This window comes from Cnephaeus nilssonii (assembly GCF_951640355.1).
Source record: "Cnephaeus nilssonii genome assembly, chromosome: 1".
NCBI classification, from domain to species: domain Eukaryota; kingdom Metazoa; phylum Chordata; class Mammalia; order Chiroptera; family Vespertilionidae; genus Cnephaeus; species Cnephaeus nilssonii.
In genome coordinates, this window is record NC_137072.1 from 2,195,750 (window position 1) to 2,213,130 (window position 17,381).

The following is a 17,381-nucleotide window of genomic DNA, read 5'->3' on the forward strand; positions in this document are numbered from 1 at the left end:
ATAATATCCATAAAATTAAATCATGACAATGACTGACAAACACTAATGTGAACAGTGGCCTTGCATCTCCTTGGAAAGTTTGGGTAAGTCAGGTTTGTATGTTGTTGTTTTTAATTTTAGGCACGATTCCAGGTTCTCATCAATAAGACGACTTCTCAATTTACTCTGGATAAGGTTCATGCTTGAAAATGATTGTTCGCATAAATACTAGCAAACGCTAGTTTTTTTCAGTTGATTATATGAGTCAGGAATACTATTCCAGGTGTTAAAAATCAACATATCTTCCTTCTCCAGGTCTTTCAAAGCAGACCACTTGTGCTGTGAACTAAGTTCACATTTGTTTTTCTCCAATATTTCTATATCAGCACTATGACGTTCAAATTTCGAGCTCCACAATTCTTTGTTTTGTAAATACAGCAGTTGCATTTCAAAGTTGCCAATGTCAATATTAAAGAGAGAAAAATTTAATTCTGTTACAGTAGCATTAAGAGTTTTTTTAACAAAGGCTAATGTCGCTTTGCTGTTTCTGAATTCCTGAAACCTGTTGAGAAAAGCTTCCCTCATATTTAAAAGTGTTGTTTTGAAATAGCAAATGTCAATATCAGAATTATTTTCTTGGCGATGTTTCAACAGGCTTGGAAAGTGAATCAAAGTTTCTCTTTCAAAATCTTGAGCAAAAGGAGATAATTTGTGACGGGGAGGAACCAAGATGGCGGCAAAGTTAAACAACTAAACTGCTGCCTCACACACCACGGGAAAGCTGGCTGAATGGTAGATTTACAACTAAGAAGGAAAAAGAAAGGAGAACAAATGCGGAAAAGCTGAGGTATGGAGGCGCATGTAGCGGGCTGATGGCAGGCGACGGGGCACGCAGCTTTTTTTCAACCCGAAGGGAGACAAGCTCCCGATCACTCTGAAATCCAGTTTCTGGGGACACGCGGGGGACCCAGACACCTACGGGGAGAAGCTGGACTCTCGGCCATCAGGTCGGAAAGTAAGAGTGACTTTTTTGCCCAGCAATCATTGTTTACTGCACTGGAGCGTGGGACGAGGGGACTTGGAAATGCGGAAAGGCAGAGACAGCTGACAGCAGCCATCGCCGTTTGCCACGCCCTAGCCTAGTGACGCCCTGAGACCCCGCCCCGCACATTCTACAAACCTGCCCAGGCTCCACACAGCAGCTTTTGCATATAAATGGCCTGTTCTGTGGAAGCTTATCCAAATAAACTGCAGCTCCAGTCAGACTGCTCCAAAACCACTCAAGCAAAGAGGAGAAAACTAGTTCTTTCTGTAGCTCCTGCTGGGTGGCCTCAGACAGTAGCTGACCTGCACCCCATTGGAGATCCAGAAACTAGGACATCCTAGTGGTCAGTGTGAAACGACCGACACTAGATTTCAACCACGCTCGTAAGGGACACATTCAAGAGGCAGACTCAGTGAGCGCCAAAGCCCTACTGGAACAAGTCCCACCCCATAAACGTGTCTCCAGCACAGCAATTCTTCCTTTATAGACACAGCGGGTCCTCACAGCCAATTGGCCTGGAGGTCAATTCCTCCCAGTGACACCAACAACAATCAAGACTTAACTACAACAAAGCTGTACACACAGTCCACTAAGGGGTGCACCAAGAGCGTCCACCTCAGGTAACTGGGAGGCTGAGCTGTTAAACCAATAGGACACCGAGTACACAAAGCTACCCTAACCAACTCAGGGAAGCAGTGAAATGAGGAGGCAAGGAAACAGATCCCAAACAAAAGAAATGGAGGAGAACAAACAAATGGACATAGAGTTCAAAACCATGATTATAAGGTTTTTCAAGAATTTCATGGGAAAGGCCGATAAATTTAATGAGACCCTCGAGGATATGAAAAAGGACCAACTAGAAATGAAACATACACTGACTAAAATAAAAAATATTATACAGAGACCCAACAGCAAACTAGAGGAACGCAAGAATCAAGTCAAAGATTTGGAATACAAAGAGGAAAAGGACACGCCTCCAGAAAAGCATGAAGAGAAGAGAATTCAGAAAGTTGAAGATACTGTGAGAAGCCTCTGGGACAACTTCAAGTGTACCAACATCATAATTATGGGGGTGCCAGAAGAAGAGAGAGAGCAAGACACTGAAAACCTATTTGAAGAAATAATGACAGAAAACTTCCCCCACCTGGTGAAAGAAATAGACTTACAAGTCCACGAAGCGCACAGAACCCCAAACAAAAGGAATCCAAAGAGGACCACACGAAGACACATCATAATTAAAATGCCAAGGGCAAAAGACAAAGAGAGAATCTTACAAGCAGCAAGAGAAAAACAGTTAGTTACTTACAAGGGAGCACCCATACGATTATCAGCTGATTTCTCAACAGAAAGTATGCAGGCCAGACAGGAGTGGCAAGAAATAGTCAAAGTGATGAATAGCAAGAACCTACAACCAAGACTACTCTACCCAGCAAAGTTATCATTCAGAATGGAAGGTCAGATAAAGAGCTTCAAAGATAAGAAAAAGCTAAAGGAGCCGAAACTGGTTTGGCTCAGTGGATAGAGCGTCGGCCTGCGGACTCAAGGGTCCCAGGTTTGATTCCGGTCAAGGGCATGTACCTTGGTTGCAGGCACATCCCCAGTAGGGGGTGTGCAAGAGGCAGCTGATCGATGTTTCTCTCTCATCGATGTTTCTAACTCTCTATCCCTCTCTCTTCCTCTCTGTAAAAAATCAATAAAATATATTAAAAAAAAAAAAAAAGCTAAAGGAGTTCATCACCACCAAACCAGTATTATATGAAAAGCTGAAGGGTATTATTTCAAAAGAGGAAAAAGAAGAAAAAAGTAAAGATAAAAATTATGAACAACAAATACATACCTATCAGCAAGTGAATCTAAAAGTTAAGTGAATTAAAAATCTGAAGAACAGAATAAACTGATGAAGATAATAGAATCAGGAGTATGGAATCGGAGTGGATTGATAATTCTCAGGGGGAAAGGGGTGTCTGTGTTGGGGGTACGGGAAGAGACTGGACAAAATCATACACCTATGGATGAGGACAGCGGGGGCGGGGAGGTAAGGGCAGAGGCGGGGAGGGAACCTGGTGGAGGGGAGGTATGGGGGGGGGGAGGAGAAACAATTGTAATAATCTGAACAATAAAGATTTATTAAATTTTTTAAAAAAAGATAATTTGTTTTCGAATGAGATAACTTCTTCTAACATCGAAAAAATTGTGTTTCCTTTCTCCTGTAGTTTACGATTAAGCTGATTTAGATGAGATGTAACGTCTACCATGAAATAAAATTTTTGGATCCACTGATGGTTCATTAGTTCTGGATAGTGAACACCCTTCTCAAGGAGAAATGCTTTAATTTCTGTTAATAAGGAAGCGAAACGTTTCAAAACGTTTCCTCTTGATAACCAACGTACCTTGTTATGCAGCAGAAGATCTGCGTACTCACTCTCCATTTCAACTAAAAATTCTTTAAATTGGTGATGATTAAGAGCTTTAGCTATAATGGAGTTGATAATGTTAATCACCAATTCCATAACTTTGCAAATTTCTTCTGGAAATGTCTGCGCACAAAGCGCTTCTTGATGAATGATGCAATGGTAAGTAAGTATCTCGTGATTAATTTTTTCTTTCAAAATAGCAACAAACCCATTTCTTACGCCGGTCATACTTTTCGCCCCATCTGTTGAAATTGAGACAATTTTATCGAGTGGAATATGATGTTTTTCAATGCACTCAATTACAGCATTTGCTATATCCTCTCCACATGTTTGACCTTTGAGTGGCAATAATCCTAAAAGTTCTTTAGGACCTGTAGATGAAATAAATCATACAAAAAGTGAAACTTGTGCCGAAACCGGTTTGGCTCAGTGGATAGAGCATCGGCCTGCAGACTGAAAGGTCCCAGGTTCGATTCCGGTCAAGGGCATGTACCTTGGTTTCGGGCACATCCCCAGTAGGGGGTGTGCAGGAGGCAGCTGATCGATGTTTCTCTCTCATCAATGTTTCTAACTCTCTATCCCTCTCTCTTCCTCTCTGTAAAAAAATCAATAAAATATATTTTTTTTAAAAAAAGTAAAACTTGCGCTGTATCATTTATGTCACAAGACTCGTCAACTGCTATTGATAAAGCTGAAACCAAATTAAGATCTTCGACTTGCTGGTCGGTTATATTCGAAGACATTTTGACTGTTCTGTCTTTCACTGTTTTAGCAGACAATGGTAACTCTTTAATTTTTTTTAGAATATCTGCTTTGTTCTTAAAATCCCGAAATAGCTCTTCAGATGCATTTATAAAACAACTTTTTATGTATTCACCGTCTGTATATGGTTTTCCTCTCTTAGCAATCTCTTGACTAACCACAAAACTTGCAATATTAACATTGTTGGAAGATTGCATTCAGTAATTAAATACAGAACTTGATTTTTCTTGACTCTTCTGAAGTTCCTCAACTGCTTTCTTCCTTGCATCACCAACAGGATATTAAGTACTAAATGACACGTGTTTAGTTGTAAAGTGTCTCTCCAAATTTGATTTCTTGTTATGCGCCATTTTTTCCTGACAAATAAGACAGGTCGGAAGGCCATTTAAGTTTTGAATAAACGCGCAAGTCTCGGTCCATTCAACTTTAAATTCACGGTTTTCGTCTTCCGTTTTTCTTTGCTTCTTCTTTGTAGCCATGTCAAACAGGGCACCTAAAAAGAAGTTTCATTTTATAACAATAAAGCCACCAACACAAAATAATTACAATTCTTAAATTGACGACAAAAATACCTGTAGGATTTGCAGCTGGTTGGGAAAATACAGGTAACTTTATGCTTCGAGTAGGTACCTTTGTCACCCGCATGCGGTTTGCGGGCGCGACTAGCACTAACCACTGCACATGAGACTGCTGACTGACCGGCTCACTCAACTCGTGCATGAACTGCGCGCCTCCCCCGCGCTGCGTATCCCGCGGCCCGACCGACTGACACCCCCACTCCTTCTAACGCCACTTCTTCAAAATAGACTCGCCCAGGCCGAAAACCGACTTCTGCGCATGGGCCACGAAGTTTCAATCGCACTGTACGTGCGCACCCGCACGTGGAATTTTGTGGAAGAGCCACACTCAAGGGGCCAAAGAGCCGCATGTGGCTCACGAGCCGTGGTTTGCCGACCATTGGGCTAACCCACAAAGGTACAATTCTCTTCTCCAAACCCAGTATGAATACAAAGACCTTCTCTGAGGACCTCCTCCCTTAATAGGGCAGAAATGGTCCAAAAATGGCCTTTTCCAAACTTTAAGAACAGAAAGGTCACACATATAAAAGATGAATACAGGGCTCCACGCAACCAACTACATCAACTCATCCATTTCCACAAGAGCAGCAGTGAGTCTTTCCGTTTTTCCTAAGACCCATGGTTTCCTGATGGAAATCTGGGTTGGATTCCTTTACTCTAGATCTGTCTGTAGATCATCCTGCCCCTCAAAGAAACCCAACCTCCTAGCCCGGTCCTTCTCTCTCCCTACATCTCTCCTGTGCGAGACTGTGGTGGGCTACCTCCCTACGTTCCTCTGGCTGCTCTGGGGAGTCCAAGAGGACTGGGGTCCCTAAGTCACTGCTGGATTTGTCCCCAGAAGACCGGAAGCTGTTCGTGGGGATGCTGGGCAAGCAGCAGGGCGAGGATGCTGTGCGGCGCCTGTTCCAGCCCTTCGGCCGCATCGAGGAGTGCACCGTCCTGCGGAGCCCCGACGGCACCAGTAGAGGTGACTGAGCTGACCCAGGACTTCCTGGTGATCCTCACTCTCCCTGAGCCCCGGGCCCTCTGGCCCCTTGGCCTGAGCCGCCGATCCCTCTGTCCTGCCCCAGGCTGTGCCTTTGTGAAGTTTGGGAGTCAGGGGGAAGCTCAGGCGGCCATCCGGAGTCTGCACGGCAGCCGGACCCTGGCGGTGAGGGCGGGCACCGGGGCCAGGGTGAGGCCCGCGGGGTGGGGACCGGCTCCTCCCCCCGTGATCAGTGCCCTCGGAAAGGGCCTGGGGGGCAAGGCGCTCAGCCCAGGGCCAAGGCTGCTCTGGACCAGGCGCCGTGGCCTCCCCGCCCCGCCCAGGGTGCCTCATCCAGCCTCGTGGTCAAGCTGGCCGACACGGACCGGGAGCGAGCCCTGCGCCGCCTGCAGCCGACGGCCGGCCCGCCGGGGGCCTGCGGAGCCTACGCCGCCGCGGTAGGTGCCGGGCGCCCGGGGACGCGGTGGGCTGGCGGCGGCCCAGGCCGGGTCCCCGCTGGGCCCCCCACAGCCACGCTCTCCTCCCAAAGGTCCTGCAGCAGCAGGCGGCCCTGCTGGCGGCGGCCCGAGGCGCGGGGCTGGGCCCGGGGGCCGCAGTGGCAGCGCAGATGCAGCACGTGGCGGCCTTCAGCCTCGTGGCCGCGCCGCTGCTCCCCGCGGCAGGTACGGGGCGGGGCGGGCGGGGCGGGCGGGCGGGGCGGGGCGGGGCGGGGCGGGGCGGGCGGGGCCCAGGGAGGCTGGGCCTGACCGTGCCACCTCCGCCGCCTGCAGCCAGCTCCCCTCCCGGCGTCCATGGATTCAGCTCCTTGACCCCTCAGACCAACGGGCAACCGGGCCCTGACACGCTCTACCATAACGGGCTCTCCCCTTACCCAGGTGGGCCCCCTCCCGCCCCCGCTCCGCCAAAATCTCCCCGAAATGGAGTGAGGAGCGGGGGCAAGGGTGAGGGGAAACGGGGCAGTTGGGGGAGCAGAGTGTGTGTGTGTGGGGGGGGGGGGGTCTCCCTGGAAAGGATTTCTCCTCTTCCCCTGTTGCCTTTCACTGATCCTGCCCACCGGCAGGCCTTCACTGTGGCCTGTGCCCTTCTCTCCCCAGCCCCGAGCCCAGGTGTGGCTGACCCGCTGCAGCAGGCCTACGCCGGGATGCACCACTACGCAGGTTTCACTGGGCTCTACGCAGCCTGGGAGGGTTTGAAAGGTCCGGGAAAGGAATAAGGAAATTGGGGGTGAGGCGTGGGGGCATTATGCTCTTTTCTGAGGAGTCAACCCTCCCATTCCCCCAACCCCTGGGCCCAGAGCGGCCTCTCTAAGGGTGAGGGTTACCGTGGACTGGGCTGAATTGGTCAAAGTTGGCCAGGCAGACGGGGCCTTGCTTGGGGGATGGCTCCTGAGGTTCGGTGCCCACTCCCACCTCTGTTTTCACCAGCCTGCCCGTCAGCCTATGCCCCAGCGAGCACAGCTTTCCCTCAGCAGCCGTCAGCCCTGCCCCAGCAACAAAGAGAAGGTGAGGGACAGGGCTGGACATCAGGACCTGGTGGGGCTGCACTCAGGGTCCCTTCCCTGACCCAGCCTGCTGCTATTCCTGCAGGGCCCGAAGGCTGTAACCTCTTCATCTATCACCTGCCTCAGGAGTTCGGTGATGCAGAGCTCGTACAGACATTCCTGCCCTTTGGAGCTGTCGTCTCTGCCAAAGTCTTTGTGGATCGAGCCACCAACCAGAGCAAGTGTTTTGGTAAGCTGAGCCCAACCCCTGAGCCTCCCCCACTGCCAACTTTAACATTCCTTACAGAGCCTAAGATTGTGCCTCCATAAGTCAATGATTCCCAAACACTGAGCATATAGCACAAAGCAGAGTTACAGACCAGTGGTAGAGCTAAGCCCAGACCAGGAACAAGTCTAATTCAGGTTTATCTGGGAAGATCAGGTATCTGGAAGATGTTTGTTAGAGTCTGTCCAGGACAGGAGGTGTCTGGGTCTGGACCAGAGCTTCCTTCCAACTCCAACTGCAGTTCAGAGGACCAGAATGGGAGTTAAGGAGGGAAAGAGTCAACCCAGGCTAGGGAAACACAGGGAAACACCCCAACCAACACCCACATACTCAGAATTGCTTCCGGTCCTTCCAAGAATCACACCTTTATGAAATTCAAACCATTTGACCATGTAAGTATGAGTGTGTGTACATGTACAGGCAAACAATGGAGGGTGGATGTGGTATATGTTTGATGGAACGGCCTGAGGAGGAGGGAGAAGAGAAGGCTGGTCAGAGAGAGAGGAGGGAAGTCTGCCAGGCAGAGTTCCCAGCTAACCTCTGTGTCCAAATCCCCAGGGTTTGTTAGCTTTGACAATCCAACCAGTGCCCAGACAGCTATTCAGGCCATGAATGGCTTTCAGATCGGCATGAAGAGGCTCAAGGTCCAGCTAAAGAGGCCCAAGGATGCCAACAGGCCTTACTGATCTGCTCTCACTGCCCAGTCACAGAAAGGTGCGTCCCTGGTAGACCCCAGGCAAATGGGGTCTGAGTGATGGAGACCCTCTCAGCTTTTTGTTCTTTGTGGGATGTTGGGGCATTTATTTATGAAAAAGTCTGGAAGAGAAGAGCCAAGAGTTAGGAGAAACTCAAATCCTTAGTTTGAGACTTTGTGATTTTCCTTCAATTCAAGAACTGAGATAAATTAGACTACATTTCCTGTCCCCATATTCTGGGAGAGACAATTAGTTATTTTTACTCCAGAGATAGCCACGGCGGGCCATGGGAATAGAGAACTCGAATTGAAGGAGGGCAGGAGGATGGAGAATGAGACTAGAAAAGTAGGTTTGGGCAAGCTTATGAAGGGTCTTAACGACCATGAGTTTGAACTTTATCCTGAAGATGATGGAAAATCATGAGGAATTTAAGCAAAAAGGGAACATGATGTAAGAGCTGGGGAGATGGCAGTTAACATGGAGATAAGGAGAGAAGCAAGTAGGCTGAAGAAGAAGGACCTGTGGGGCTTGGTAGGTGATGGGGAGGGAGATGACAGGCTCTGTTAGGTTTCTGGCAGGGCTAGCTGCCTGAACCTTTTAGAGATTCGCTATCTCAGAAGGTCCTCATGGGCCTGCCTCACTTGAACTACCCTAGGGAGCCCCTCTGGGTTGGGTGCTGGGCTAGGGTGCTGACTAGGGCCCTGCTGTAGCTGTGCTCCTCTGGAAGAGAGGCCCAGGCACTCACCTAAGATGTAGCTGATGGGGCAAGCTGCTGGTCTTATCTTGCCCTCCAGACTGATTTTTGCCTCCCACCCCCTACCTCCCTGCCCCTTATCAATTAATACCAACAACAGATTCGGAAGAGTGAGAAGAAGAAAAGAGAGGAAAAGCACAGAAGCGCTTAAGCAGCCCTTCTTGAAGGAGCAGCCTCAGACGGAGGTGGATTGGACCCAAGGCCAGTGCCTGGGGCTCAGGCCACTTTGAGGATTGTCTTCATCAAGTGGTTGTTCTATGCCTGTGGCATGAAGCTCAGGCTGGAAGGCCGCTGGGGCTGGCTGAAGATGGACTGTCAAAGGGAACCAGCAGAGGGACGTGGGGGTGCCAGGGGCTTCTCCGCAAGGGAAGCCCAGATTTACTTTGTTCAAAGTCATATCATTTCTTAGAGTTTGAGGACCAAAGGACTATTGCTTTTTAAAGAATATATATATATTAAAACAAACCACATACAAGAGAAACACAAAAGACAGTATAGAGTCTCATAAAAGCTGCCTTTAAATGTCCCTAGGAGACAGGGTGAAGTAGACTTTTAAAAGCCCAAGCCTATTCAAAGGGAGGCTGTAGAGAGATTGTTCTGTGTCACCTATTCTCTTAAACCATATCCCCATCCTGCCTTTCTAAAATAATTAAGGACTTGAGGCCCAGGCTCAGATGCAGGTGACAAGAGACTTATGGAAGCAGAGGACCCTCAGTACCCAGGCGCAGAGAGCAGCACCGAAGAGGCCTCAGGAGGAACTCTGCCCTGCCCTGGCCTTTACCACCAAGGGGGGACCTGCCTCTCTTTCCTGACAGCCTTTCCTGTGGAACCACTGCTTCTCTGGGCTGGGAGAAAAGGGGAGTCTGGGCCACCCTAGCTTTCCCCTTTCCTCTCGATATAGACAGAGGCCCTGCCTTTGGCTGAGCGGAGACGCCTCCTATTTGCCCTCACCTGGAGCCAGCCTCAGTGTCCCCTTGCTCCCGGCCACCTTCTGTTTCTAAGTTTGACCACCTGTAAAGGAGATTCAGGATACATGTAGAGGGCCGTGACAACAGACTTGGAAGTTTGCTGCTGTATATACTGCCATTAAAAAGGGGACAATTTTCAATATGTAGAAGCTTCAGAATTTAAAGTCCCTCTTTACCCAGGACCCGGGAGAGTAGATGTTGTGCCAAAATACTTCTTCATTCCTTTAAAAAGTATATCTTTCTTATGCAATAGTGTTTCACATGCTTATCCAAGGTGCTTCTAGATGGTTAGCAGTGTTCAGCTTAGTAGTGATGTGTGCTTTGTCTGTCTTTGTCTGTCTGTTGTATACAGTGGGTGCCATATAAAGCTGATCAATGGTGGTACTTCCTGCCTGCGTCTATGAGATGGGCAAAAGATTTCAGCTTAGAACACCATGATTCATCTTGCCTTTGCCAGCCTTTCCTGGGCCTGCAGGGACTTGCACATATTTTTCTCAGAAGGATAATTTCCTCTCCACCCCATAGACATGGATCAGACTGGTCTGTGGCCCCAGCTGTGTGGTGGGCACTCTGATCCCCAGATGTTGATGAGGCTGGAGGCCTTTTATCTGATAGTAAATCAGACAGTAAAGGATGTGAGGGTTGGATCAGAGGGTTCATCCTTCATAACAGTTTTTAAGAAAACTTATTCCTACCTTGTCCTCTGTCCTTGACTCATTTTTGGAAGGAATGGGATGAAAAAATAGATCCAGTAATAAAATTACCAGGTAAGGTGTGGTATATATCAACTAATAATTTCCAACTGAGAGAGGAGCCAGTGTTGAGGGCACCTGTACATCAGCACAACGCTGACACGTAGACTGACCACCCTAGACACTGATGGAGATAGGTAGCACCTGCATATTCAAACAGATGTTCACATAGAGGTATAGAAGCCCCCTCAGTACTAGGTGCTAAGCACTGTGCTAGGAGCCTGGGCTCAGGCATGTTCCAAAGTTAGGAGGAAAGACAGACCGATAATGTAGTTATAATGGAGGGCCACGTAGGGTCTATGATAACAAGAAGAGTACTAATTCAGACTTGATAGATCAGAAAAAGGTTTCCTGGAGGAGATAGGAAAGGAAAGGAAAGGAGAGGAGAGGAGAGGAGAGGAGAGGAGAGGAGAGGAGAGGGTCTTTGAGGATGAACTGGGACTTTTGGACAAAGACATTTGGACAGTGCATCATTTTGATAAATTACCTTAATTACCAAGAAATAATAACGATTATCATTTATTCAGTGCCTACTATGTGCAGACAATGGGCACCAAGACTTTTTTCTCATTCCTAACTCTACCCTGAACCTTAACTCATTACAAAGTCACATCAAGAGACTTGAACCAAAATGGTATTTTAAAATACTTTGCTTCATAGTTAGGAACTGCCAGATTGTATGCTAATGGCTGCAGAGTTTGGCAGAGTCTAGGTAAAGGGTCAGCAAACTATGGTCTGTGGGCAAATTTGGCCTGCAGTCTATTTTTGTATGGCCTATAGGCCTTAGTTTGTAACTAAGAATGATTTTTAAAGGATTGTAAAAAAATTTTTTAATAATACAGAGACTATGTGTGGCCCACAAACTCTAAAATATCTGATCTTTTAGATAAAAAGTTTGCTGACCCCTATAAGATCATGGAAGACTTGTAAAATCTCTAATGAGTTTGAACAACATGGTGTTTGTGTCTCTGTTGTTTGTGCATCTAATAGTCTGAACCCTTTCAGCTACAAGTGTCAAAAACTCAAACATGTTTAAGCCAATAGGAAATTAATTGGGTTACATAATTGATAAATCAAAGGATATATCTGCCTTCAGGCATGGCTGGAACTAGGGATTCAAATAATGATGTCTCCATCTTTTGACTTGGCCTCACTAGTTCTAGCTCTAAAGTCCTAGGGATAACTTTGGCCAGAATGGGCATGTGTTCACCTCTAGGGTGCAAGAGTAGACCACCATAATTGACAACTTCACCAGGACTGTGTGGAGGGGAGAAATGGCTCCCCAAAGGAAGGGATGATGGACAAATAAGCAATATGCATCTACTATATTCCACTTCTTTATTGCTCAGCATCCACCTATACTTTTCTTGACAAACATACAATTTCAAAAGTGTGCCTGCCTATCAATGCAATGATCCTAAGTCCAACAAAAACACACACACATCCTCGAGAGAAACCAAGATGGCAGCAAAGGTAAGCACCTAAACTGCTGCCTCGCACAACAATTTCAAAACTACAACTAAAAGACAAAACGGACATCATCCAGAACCACAGGAAGGCTGGCTGAGTGGAAATTCTACAACTAGAAGGAAAGAGAAAAGCTCACAGAGAATCAGAGGAGCTGCAAAGGACTGAGGCACAGAGACACATGCGCAGAAAGGAAAGGCGGCTGAGTGCCTGGCTGGCTTTCTCTGGCGGGAGGGGGAAGGAAGCCCCCGACTGCACTGAACCCCAGTTCTGACTGCACTGAACCCCAGTTCTGGGCGAAACCCCGTGGACCCAGGCTCATACGGGGGAGTCTGGACTGTCAGGTAGAGAGAAAAGCGCACGGAGACTCAGGGGAAGCTGCGGCGGGCAGGGGTCTGGAGGCGTGCGCGTGCATGCAGAGAAGACTGACTGCTGAGGTTACCGCTGGCTTTCCTTAGCGGGAGGGAGTCAGAAGCTCCCGACTGCACTGAACCCAAGTTCCGGGCGAGCCCTGGGGACCCAGGCTCTTACGGGGGGAATCTGGAATGTCAGGCGGAAACTCAGGGGAGCCACAGAAGGCAGAGGTTTGGAGGCGCACGCGCAAGAGCAGGGCTGACAGGAAGCCAAGACTGTCTGCTCAGCCCTGAGACTCCGCCCCATCCAAGCTGAGCACAGAGGCTTTTGCAGTTTTGCAAGTCTGGTCCTATAAGGCTGTCTCCAGCACAGGTCTCCCGGCAAAGACACAGCTGATATTCATAGTCATTTGGCCTGGAGGTCAATTCCTCCCAGTGATACCAAAAACAATCAAGACTTAACTACAACAAGGCTGTACACACAGACCACAAAGGGGTGCACCAAGAGTCTCTACCTCAGGGAGGCCGACCCACGGGGCCATATAGGAAACCTAGCACACAAAGCTACCCTACCAACTCAGGGAAGCAGCGAAAATGCGGAGACAAAGTAACAGATCACAAACTAAAGAAATGGAGGAAAACAAATGACTGGATATAGAATTCAAAACCACGGTTATAAGGTTTTTCAAGAATTTCCTAGAAAAGGCCAATAAATTTAGCCAGAACCTCAAGTATATGAAAAAGGACCAACTAGAAATTAAACATACACTGACTGAAATAAAAAATATTATACAGAGACCCAACAGCAGACTAGAGGAATGCAAGAATCAAGTCAAAGATTTGGAATACAAAGAAGCAAAAAAACACTGAACTGGAAAAGCAAAAAGAAAAAAGAATCCAAAAATTTGAAGATAGTGTAAGAAGCCTCTGGGACAACTTCAAGTGTACCAACATCAGAATTATGGGGGTTCCAGAAGAAGAGAGAGAGCAAGATACTGAAAACCTATTTGAAGAATTAATGACTGAAAATTTCCCCCACCTGGTGAAAGAAATAGACCTACAAGTCCAGGAAGCGCACAAAACCCCAAACAAAAGGAATCCAAAGAGGACCACACCAAGACACATCATAATTAAAAGCCAAGAGCAAAAGACAAAGAGAGAATATTAAAAGCAGCAAAAGAAAAACAGTTAGTTACCTACAAGGGAGCACCCATACGATGGTCAGCTGATTTCTCAACAGAAACTATGCAGGCCAGATGGGAGTGGCAAGAAATATTCAAAGTGATGAATAGCAAGAACCTTCAACCAAGATTACTCTACCCAGCAAAGTTATCATTCAGAATGGAAAGTCAGATAAAGAGCTTCACAGATAAGAAAAAGCTAAAGGACTTCATCACCACCAAACCAGTATTATATGAAATGCTGAAAGGTATTCTTTAAGAAGAGGAAGAAGAAAAAAGTAAAGATAAAAATTATGAACAACAAATACATATCTATCAACAAGTGAACCTAAAAATCAAGTGAATTAAAAATCTGAGGAACAGAATAAATGGATGAATATAATAGAATCAGGGGCATAGAAAGGGAGTGGACTGATAATTCACAGGGGGAAAAGGGTATGGGGGGGTGCGGGAAGAGACTGAACAAAAATCATACACCTATGGATGAGGACAGTGGCGGGGAGGTAAGGGCAGAGGGTGGGGTGGGAACCAGGTGGAGGGGAGCTATGAGGGAATTGTGAGGCAATGAAAGATGTGAAGGAATGTAAGACAATGCTTTACTGTGTTGACCACAATTTCATATGAGCCAGGGGGGAGAGAGAAGATCTTACAGGTTTGTTTGCTAAGTACAAGGTGTTTGCAAGGAGAAACCACACCTTGGAGCAGGTCATGAAGAGGAGAATTGAGGGGGAATTGATCTATCTGTTCCCTTCATGTCTCCTGTTTCCCATTGGCCAAGGTGCACTCCACAGGGTACTAACTCACTCTGAGTTGCATCATTGTCCTCTGGGTATCTGCTTGGGAATTCAGATCCCATGGTCTGTCGTGTGGCATTTCTATTATAGATGGGGAAGTGGAGGGGCTACTTGGCATGGGTGGGGTGCCAACTAAGGCAGAGTAAGAAGGAGGTAGCCTAGAGAGTCCAAGGAGTATGAGGTTTGTGACCAATACATCCCACTCTCTCCCACAGGATTCACAGCCAAGGTCCCCAGGCACCAGAATCCTTGGCACTGTCTGGACGCTAAGTGAAATAAATACTGTTTAACTTGGGAGGAAAAAAAATCATTCAGGTGTGGCATGGAGGATCAGTCTTTATCTCTTGAACTTCCCAAGCCCTAAGCTCCAGTATCTCCTGTTGGATTTCCTATCTCTATACCTTTGTTCTCACTCACTTTAGCTGGAGGAGGAGGATCTGGTTTTATCATCTATAAGACACATGATTACTAGACCCTTGGCAGTCTTAGCTTGCTAGCCATGGGCAGGAAAGGCAACTCTAAACAGCTGTGTACAGTTCTGGTTCTGCCAGCATAGAAGAAAGCTGAACTGCAGAACCTTACTGAAAATCTTGAGAAGAGGCCAGCATACTCCAATATCCAGACATCTTCCCAGTGTGTCCCTGAAATCTCCATCTATGATGGATGCATGACCCAAATCTCAAGATAAAATAGATCATTTAACCAGCTGACTTGATACCAGATAACAAGGATTTCCAACTTTTCAACCAAGGACCATCGGATACCCACTGAAATTTCACTTCAGTTCTGACAATTCCACATTCTGGAGTCTGTTGTTTTTACACTCCCATTTCTGAATGAGGGCTGGTTTAATTACAAGTGATAGGAACCAACACAAACCAGCTTGAGCAAGAAGGGAACTGTGTGGTGGTATTACTGGCTTCAGGTAGAGCTGAATTCAGGGCTCAACCAAATGTCACCATGTCTCTCCCACTCCATCACTCAGGGCTCTACTTTACTTTGTGCCTTGGTCTCATTCTCTTTCCTGCCATGGACACACACTCTCTATGTGGCAGAGATAACTAAATGCCAGCTGCTTCAATCTTATATGCTCCTATCATCATGTCCCCAAAAGCAAGAGAGCTTTGAGGGGAAGATTATGATTGGCTTTACTTAGGTCACTAACCCATATAAAAACTAATTATCTTGGTCAGGGTGATAGAGTCCCCCGCCTGGCCTGATGGGTCATCTCTGTGGAGTAGAAGAGGGGAGGCGGTAGAGGTGGCATTGTGACTGTCAGTCCCACCAAGTACTTTTTCAAAAATATATTTTTATTGATTTAATAGAGGAGGGAGAGGAAGAGAGATATAGAAGCATCAATGATGTATGCCCCACACTGAGAATCTAGCCTGCAACCCAGGCATGTGCTTTGATAGGGAATTGAACCGTGACCTCCTGGTTCATAGGTCAATGCTCAACCACTGAGCAACGCCAGCTGGGCCCAAGTACTTTTGGAGTGCAAAAACATGTACTTCATGGTCTGGGAAAAACGTGTAATTTTGCCTGGGTGGAGTATAGGATGCAGGTGAAAAGGTGGTAAAAGTCAAGTAGGAGGCAGATCCAAAGAAAGGGTGTAAGTTTTATCTTGGGGCCAGTAGTGAGCCATGGAAGGATTTATGTAGAGGAATAAAATGATTAATTTTGGTTTTTGGAAAGATTTCCTTGGGCCGCTAAGTAGAGAATAGTCGGAGGAGTAGATACCGGGATAAGGGGTCTCGTTAGAAAGCTAGAACAATGGTTCTAGTGAGGAGGAATAGGAATATAAAGGAGGGATTGATTTGAGATGTATGAAGAGGTAAAATTGGAGATCTTCATGAGGTAAAATAGGTTCACTTTAAGTGAGGGTGGGAGAAATCTAAGATGCTTCCCTCTCAAGGTTTAGACTAAACATGTCGTAGGTGTTATTTACTAAGCTAGGAACATGAAGAAAATGCAGATTGAGGAGATGAGTTTGCCTGTGAAGAGTTTTCTTAAAAGGCAACTTATCCACCTTGGCTGGTGTAGTTCAATTGGTTGGAGCATCATCCCATGCACCGAAGGGTCAGGGGTTCGATTCCCAGTCAGGGCACATACCCAGGTTGTGGGAAAGGATGGATACATAGATTTAGGAGTCCTAGAAACTCACCATCAGTGGTTACATAGGCTGATTTAAGCAGAAAAGCCATTTGTTGAAAAGGCACTGGGTGGGTCATGGGATTGCCAGGCAGGAGACACAAACTTAGAAAGTAAGCAGGAACAATGGGATGCCAATCCACCAGAGCAAAAGTCAAAATCAGATGCTAGAACCAACCTAGTGACAATACTGCCGCTACATCATCACTGGACACTGAGTATCACCATGACCAGTACCCACACCACTACAGCCTTCCTCTTCCCCCAACATGGAATAAAGCTGACCCTACTGTGGCCACTGCCACCAGGGTGAATTAGCTGTTGTTCTAGTTCTCTTAATCACTTACTGCAGAATCTACATTGCTGGGGCTACTTGACCAGGCCTAGGTTACATGCCTCTGTTTTAGTTGCAAAGAGCTGGGAAAGCAAAGACCCAACCTTTTCAATGTCAGTCATGGAAAGTGGGCTGTGTTTACCTTCAAGACCTGTAACATAGAAAGGAGATTCAGATTCTGGACATCCCCAAATTGCCAAGGTCTGCTTCTGGTAGATACTAATGAGGTCACTGGGAAGAGTGATGAGGGTAGAAATGAGTATGGATTGAACTGTCTTTTTAATTTATTTAAATAGCGAATGATAGAAAAGGAGTCTATTAAGGATGCTGTGAAGAAGCTCTATTAGGTGTAAGAAGAGCATAGCCTATAGGAGCTAACAGAGAAAAGAGATGCAGGGATAGG

General features: G+C 46.9%; 1 protein-coding gene across 5 annotated transcripts in view; it reads left to right on the forward strand.

Annotated features, from left to right (window-relative positions):
* Positions 1-8,215, forward strand: part of CELF6 (CUGBP Elav-like family member 6) — a gene marked incomplete at both ends in the record, with an annotated part of 47,377 nt that extends 39,162 nt beyond the window's left edge. Inside the window, 8 exons of one of the 5 annotated variants that reach the window (XM_079790136.1) lie at positions 5,617-5,745; positions 5,849-5,928; positions 6,087-6,200; positions 6,293-6,638; positions 6,858-6,920; positions 7,188-7,265; positions 7,350-7,493; positions 8,088-8,215. In XM_079790136.1, coding sequence (XP_079646262.1) covers positions 5,617-5,745; positions 5,849-5,928; positions 6,087-6,200; positions 6,293-6,638; positions 6,858-6,920; positions 7,188-7,265; positions 7,350-7,493; positions 8,088-8,215 — 1,082 coding nt within the window. The remainder of the gene's footprint in view (positions 1-5,616; positions 5,746-5,848; positions 5,929-6,086; positions 6,201-6,292; positions 6,639-6,857; positions 6,921-7,187; positions 7,266-7,349; positions 7,494-8,087) is intronic. The other 4 variants (XM_079790139.1, XM_079790137.1, XM_079790140.1 and 1 more) reach the window with 4 other exon arrangements.
* Positions 8,216-17,381: the final 9,166 nt, after the last annotated feature.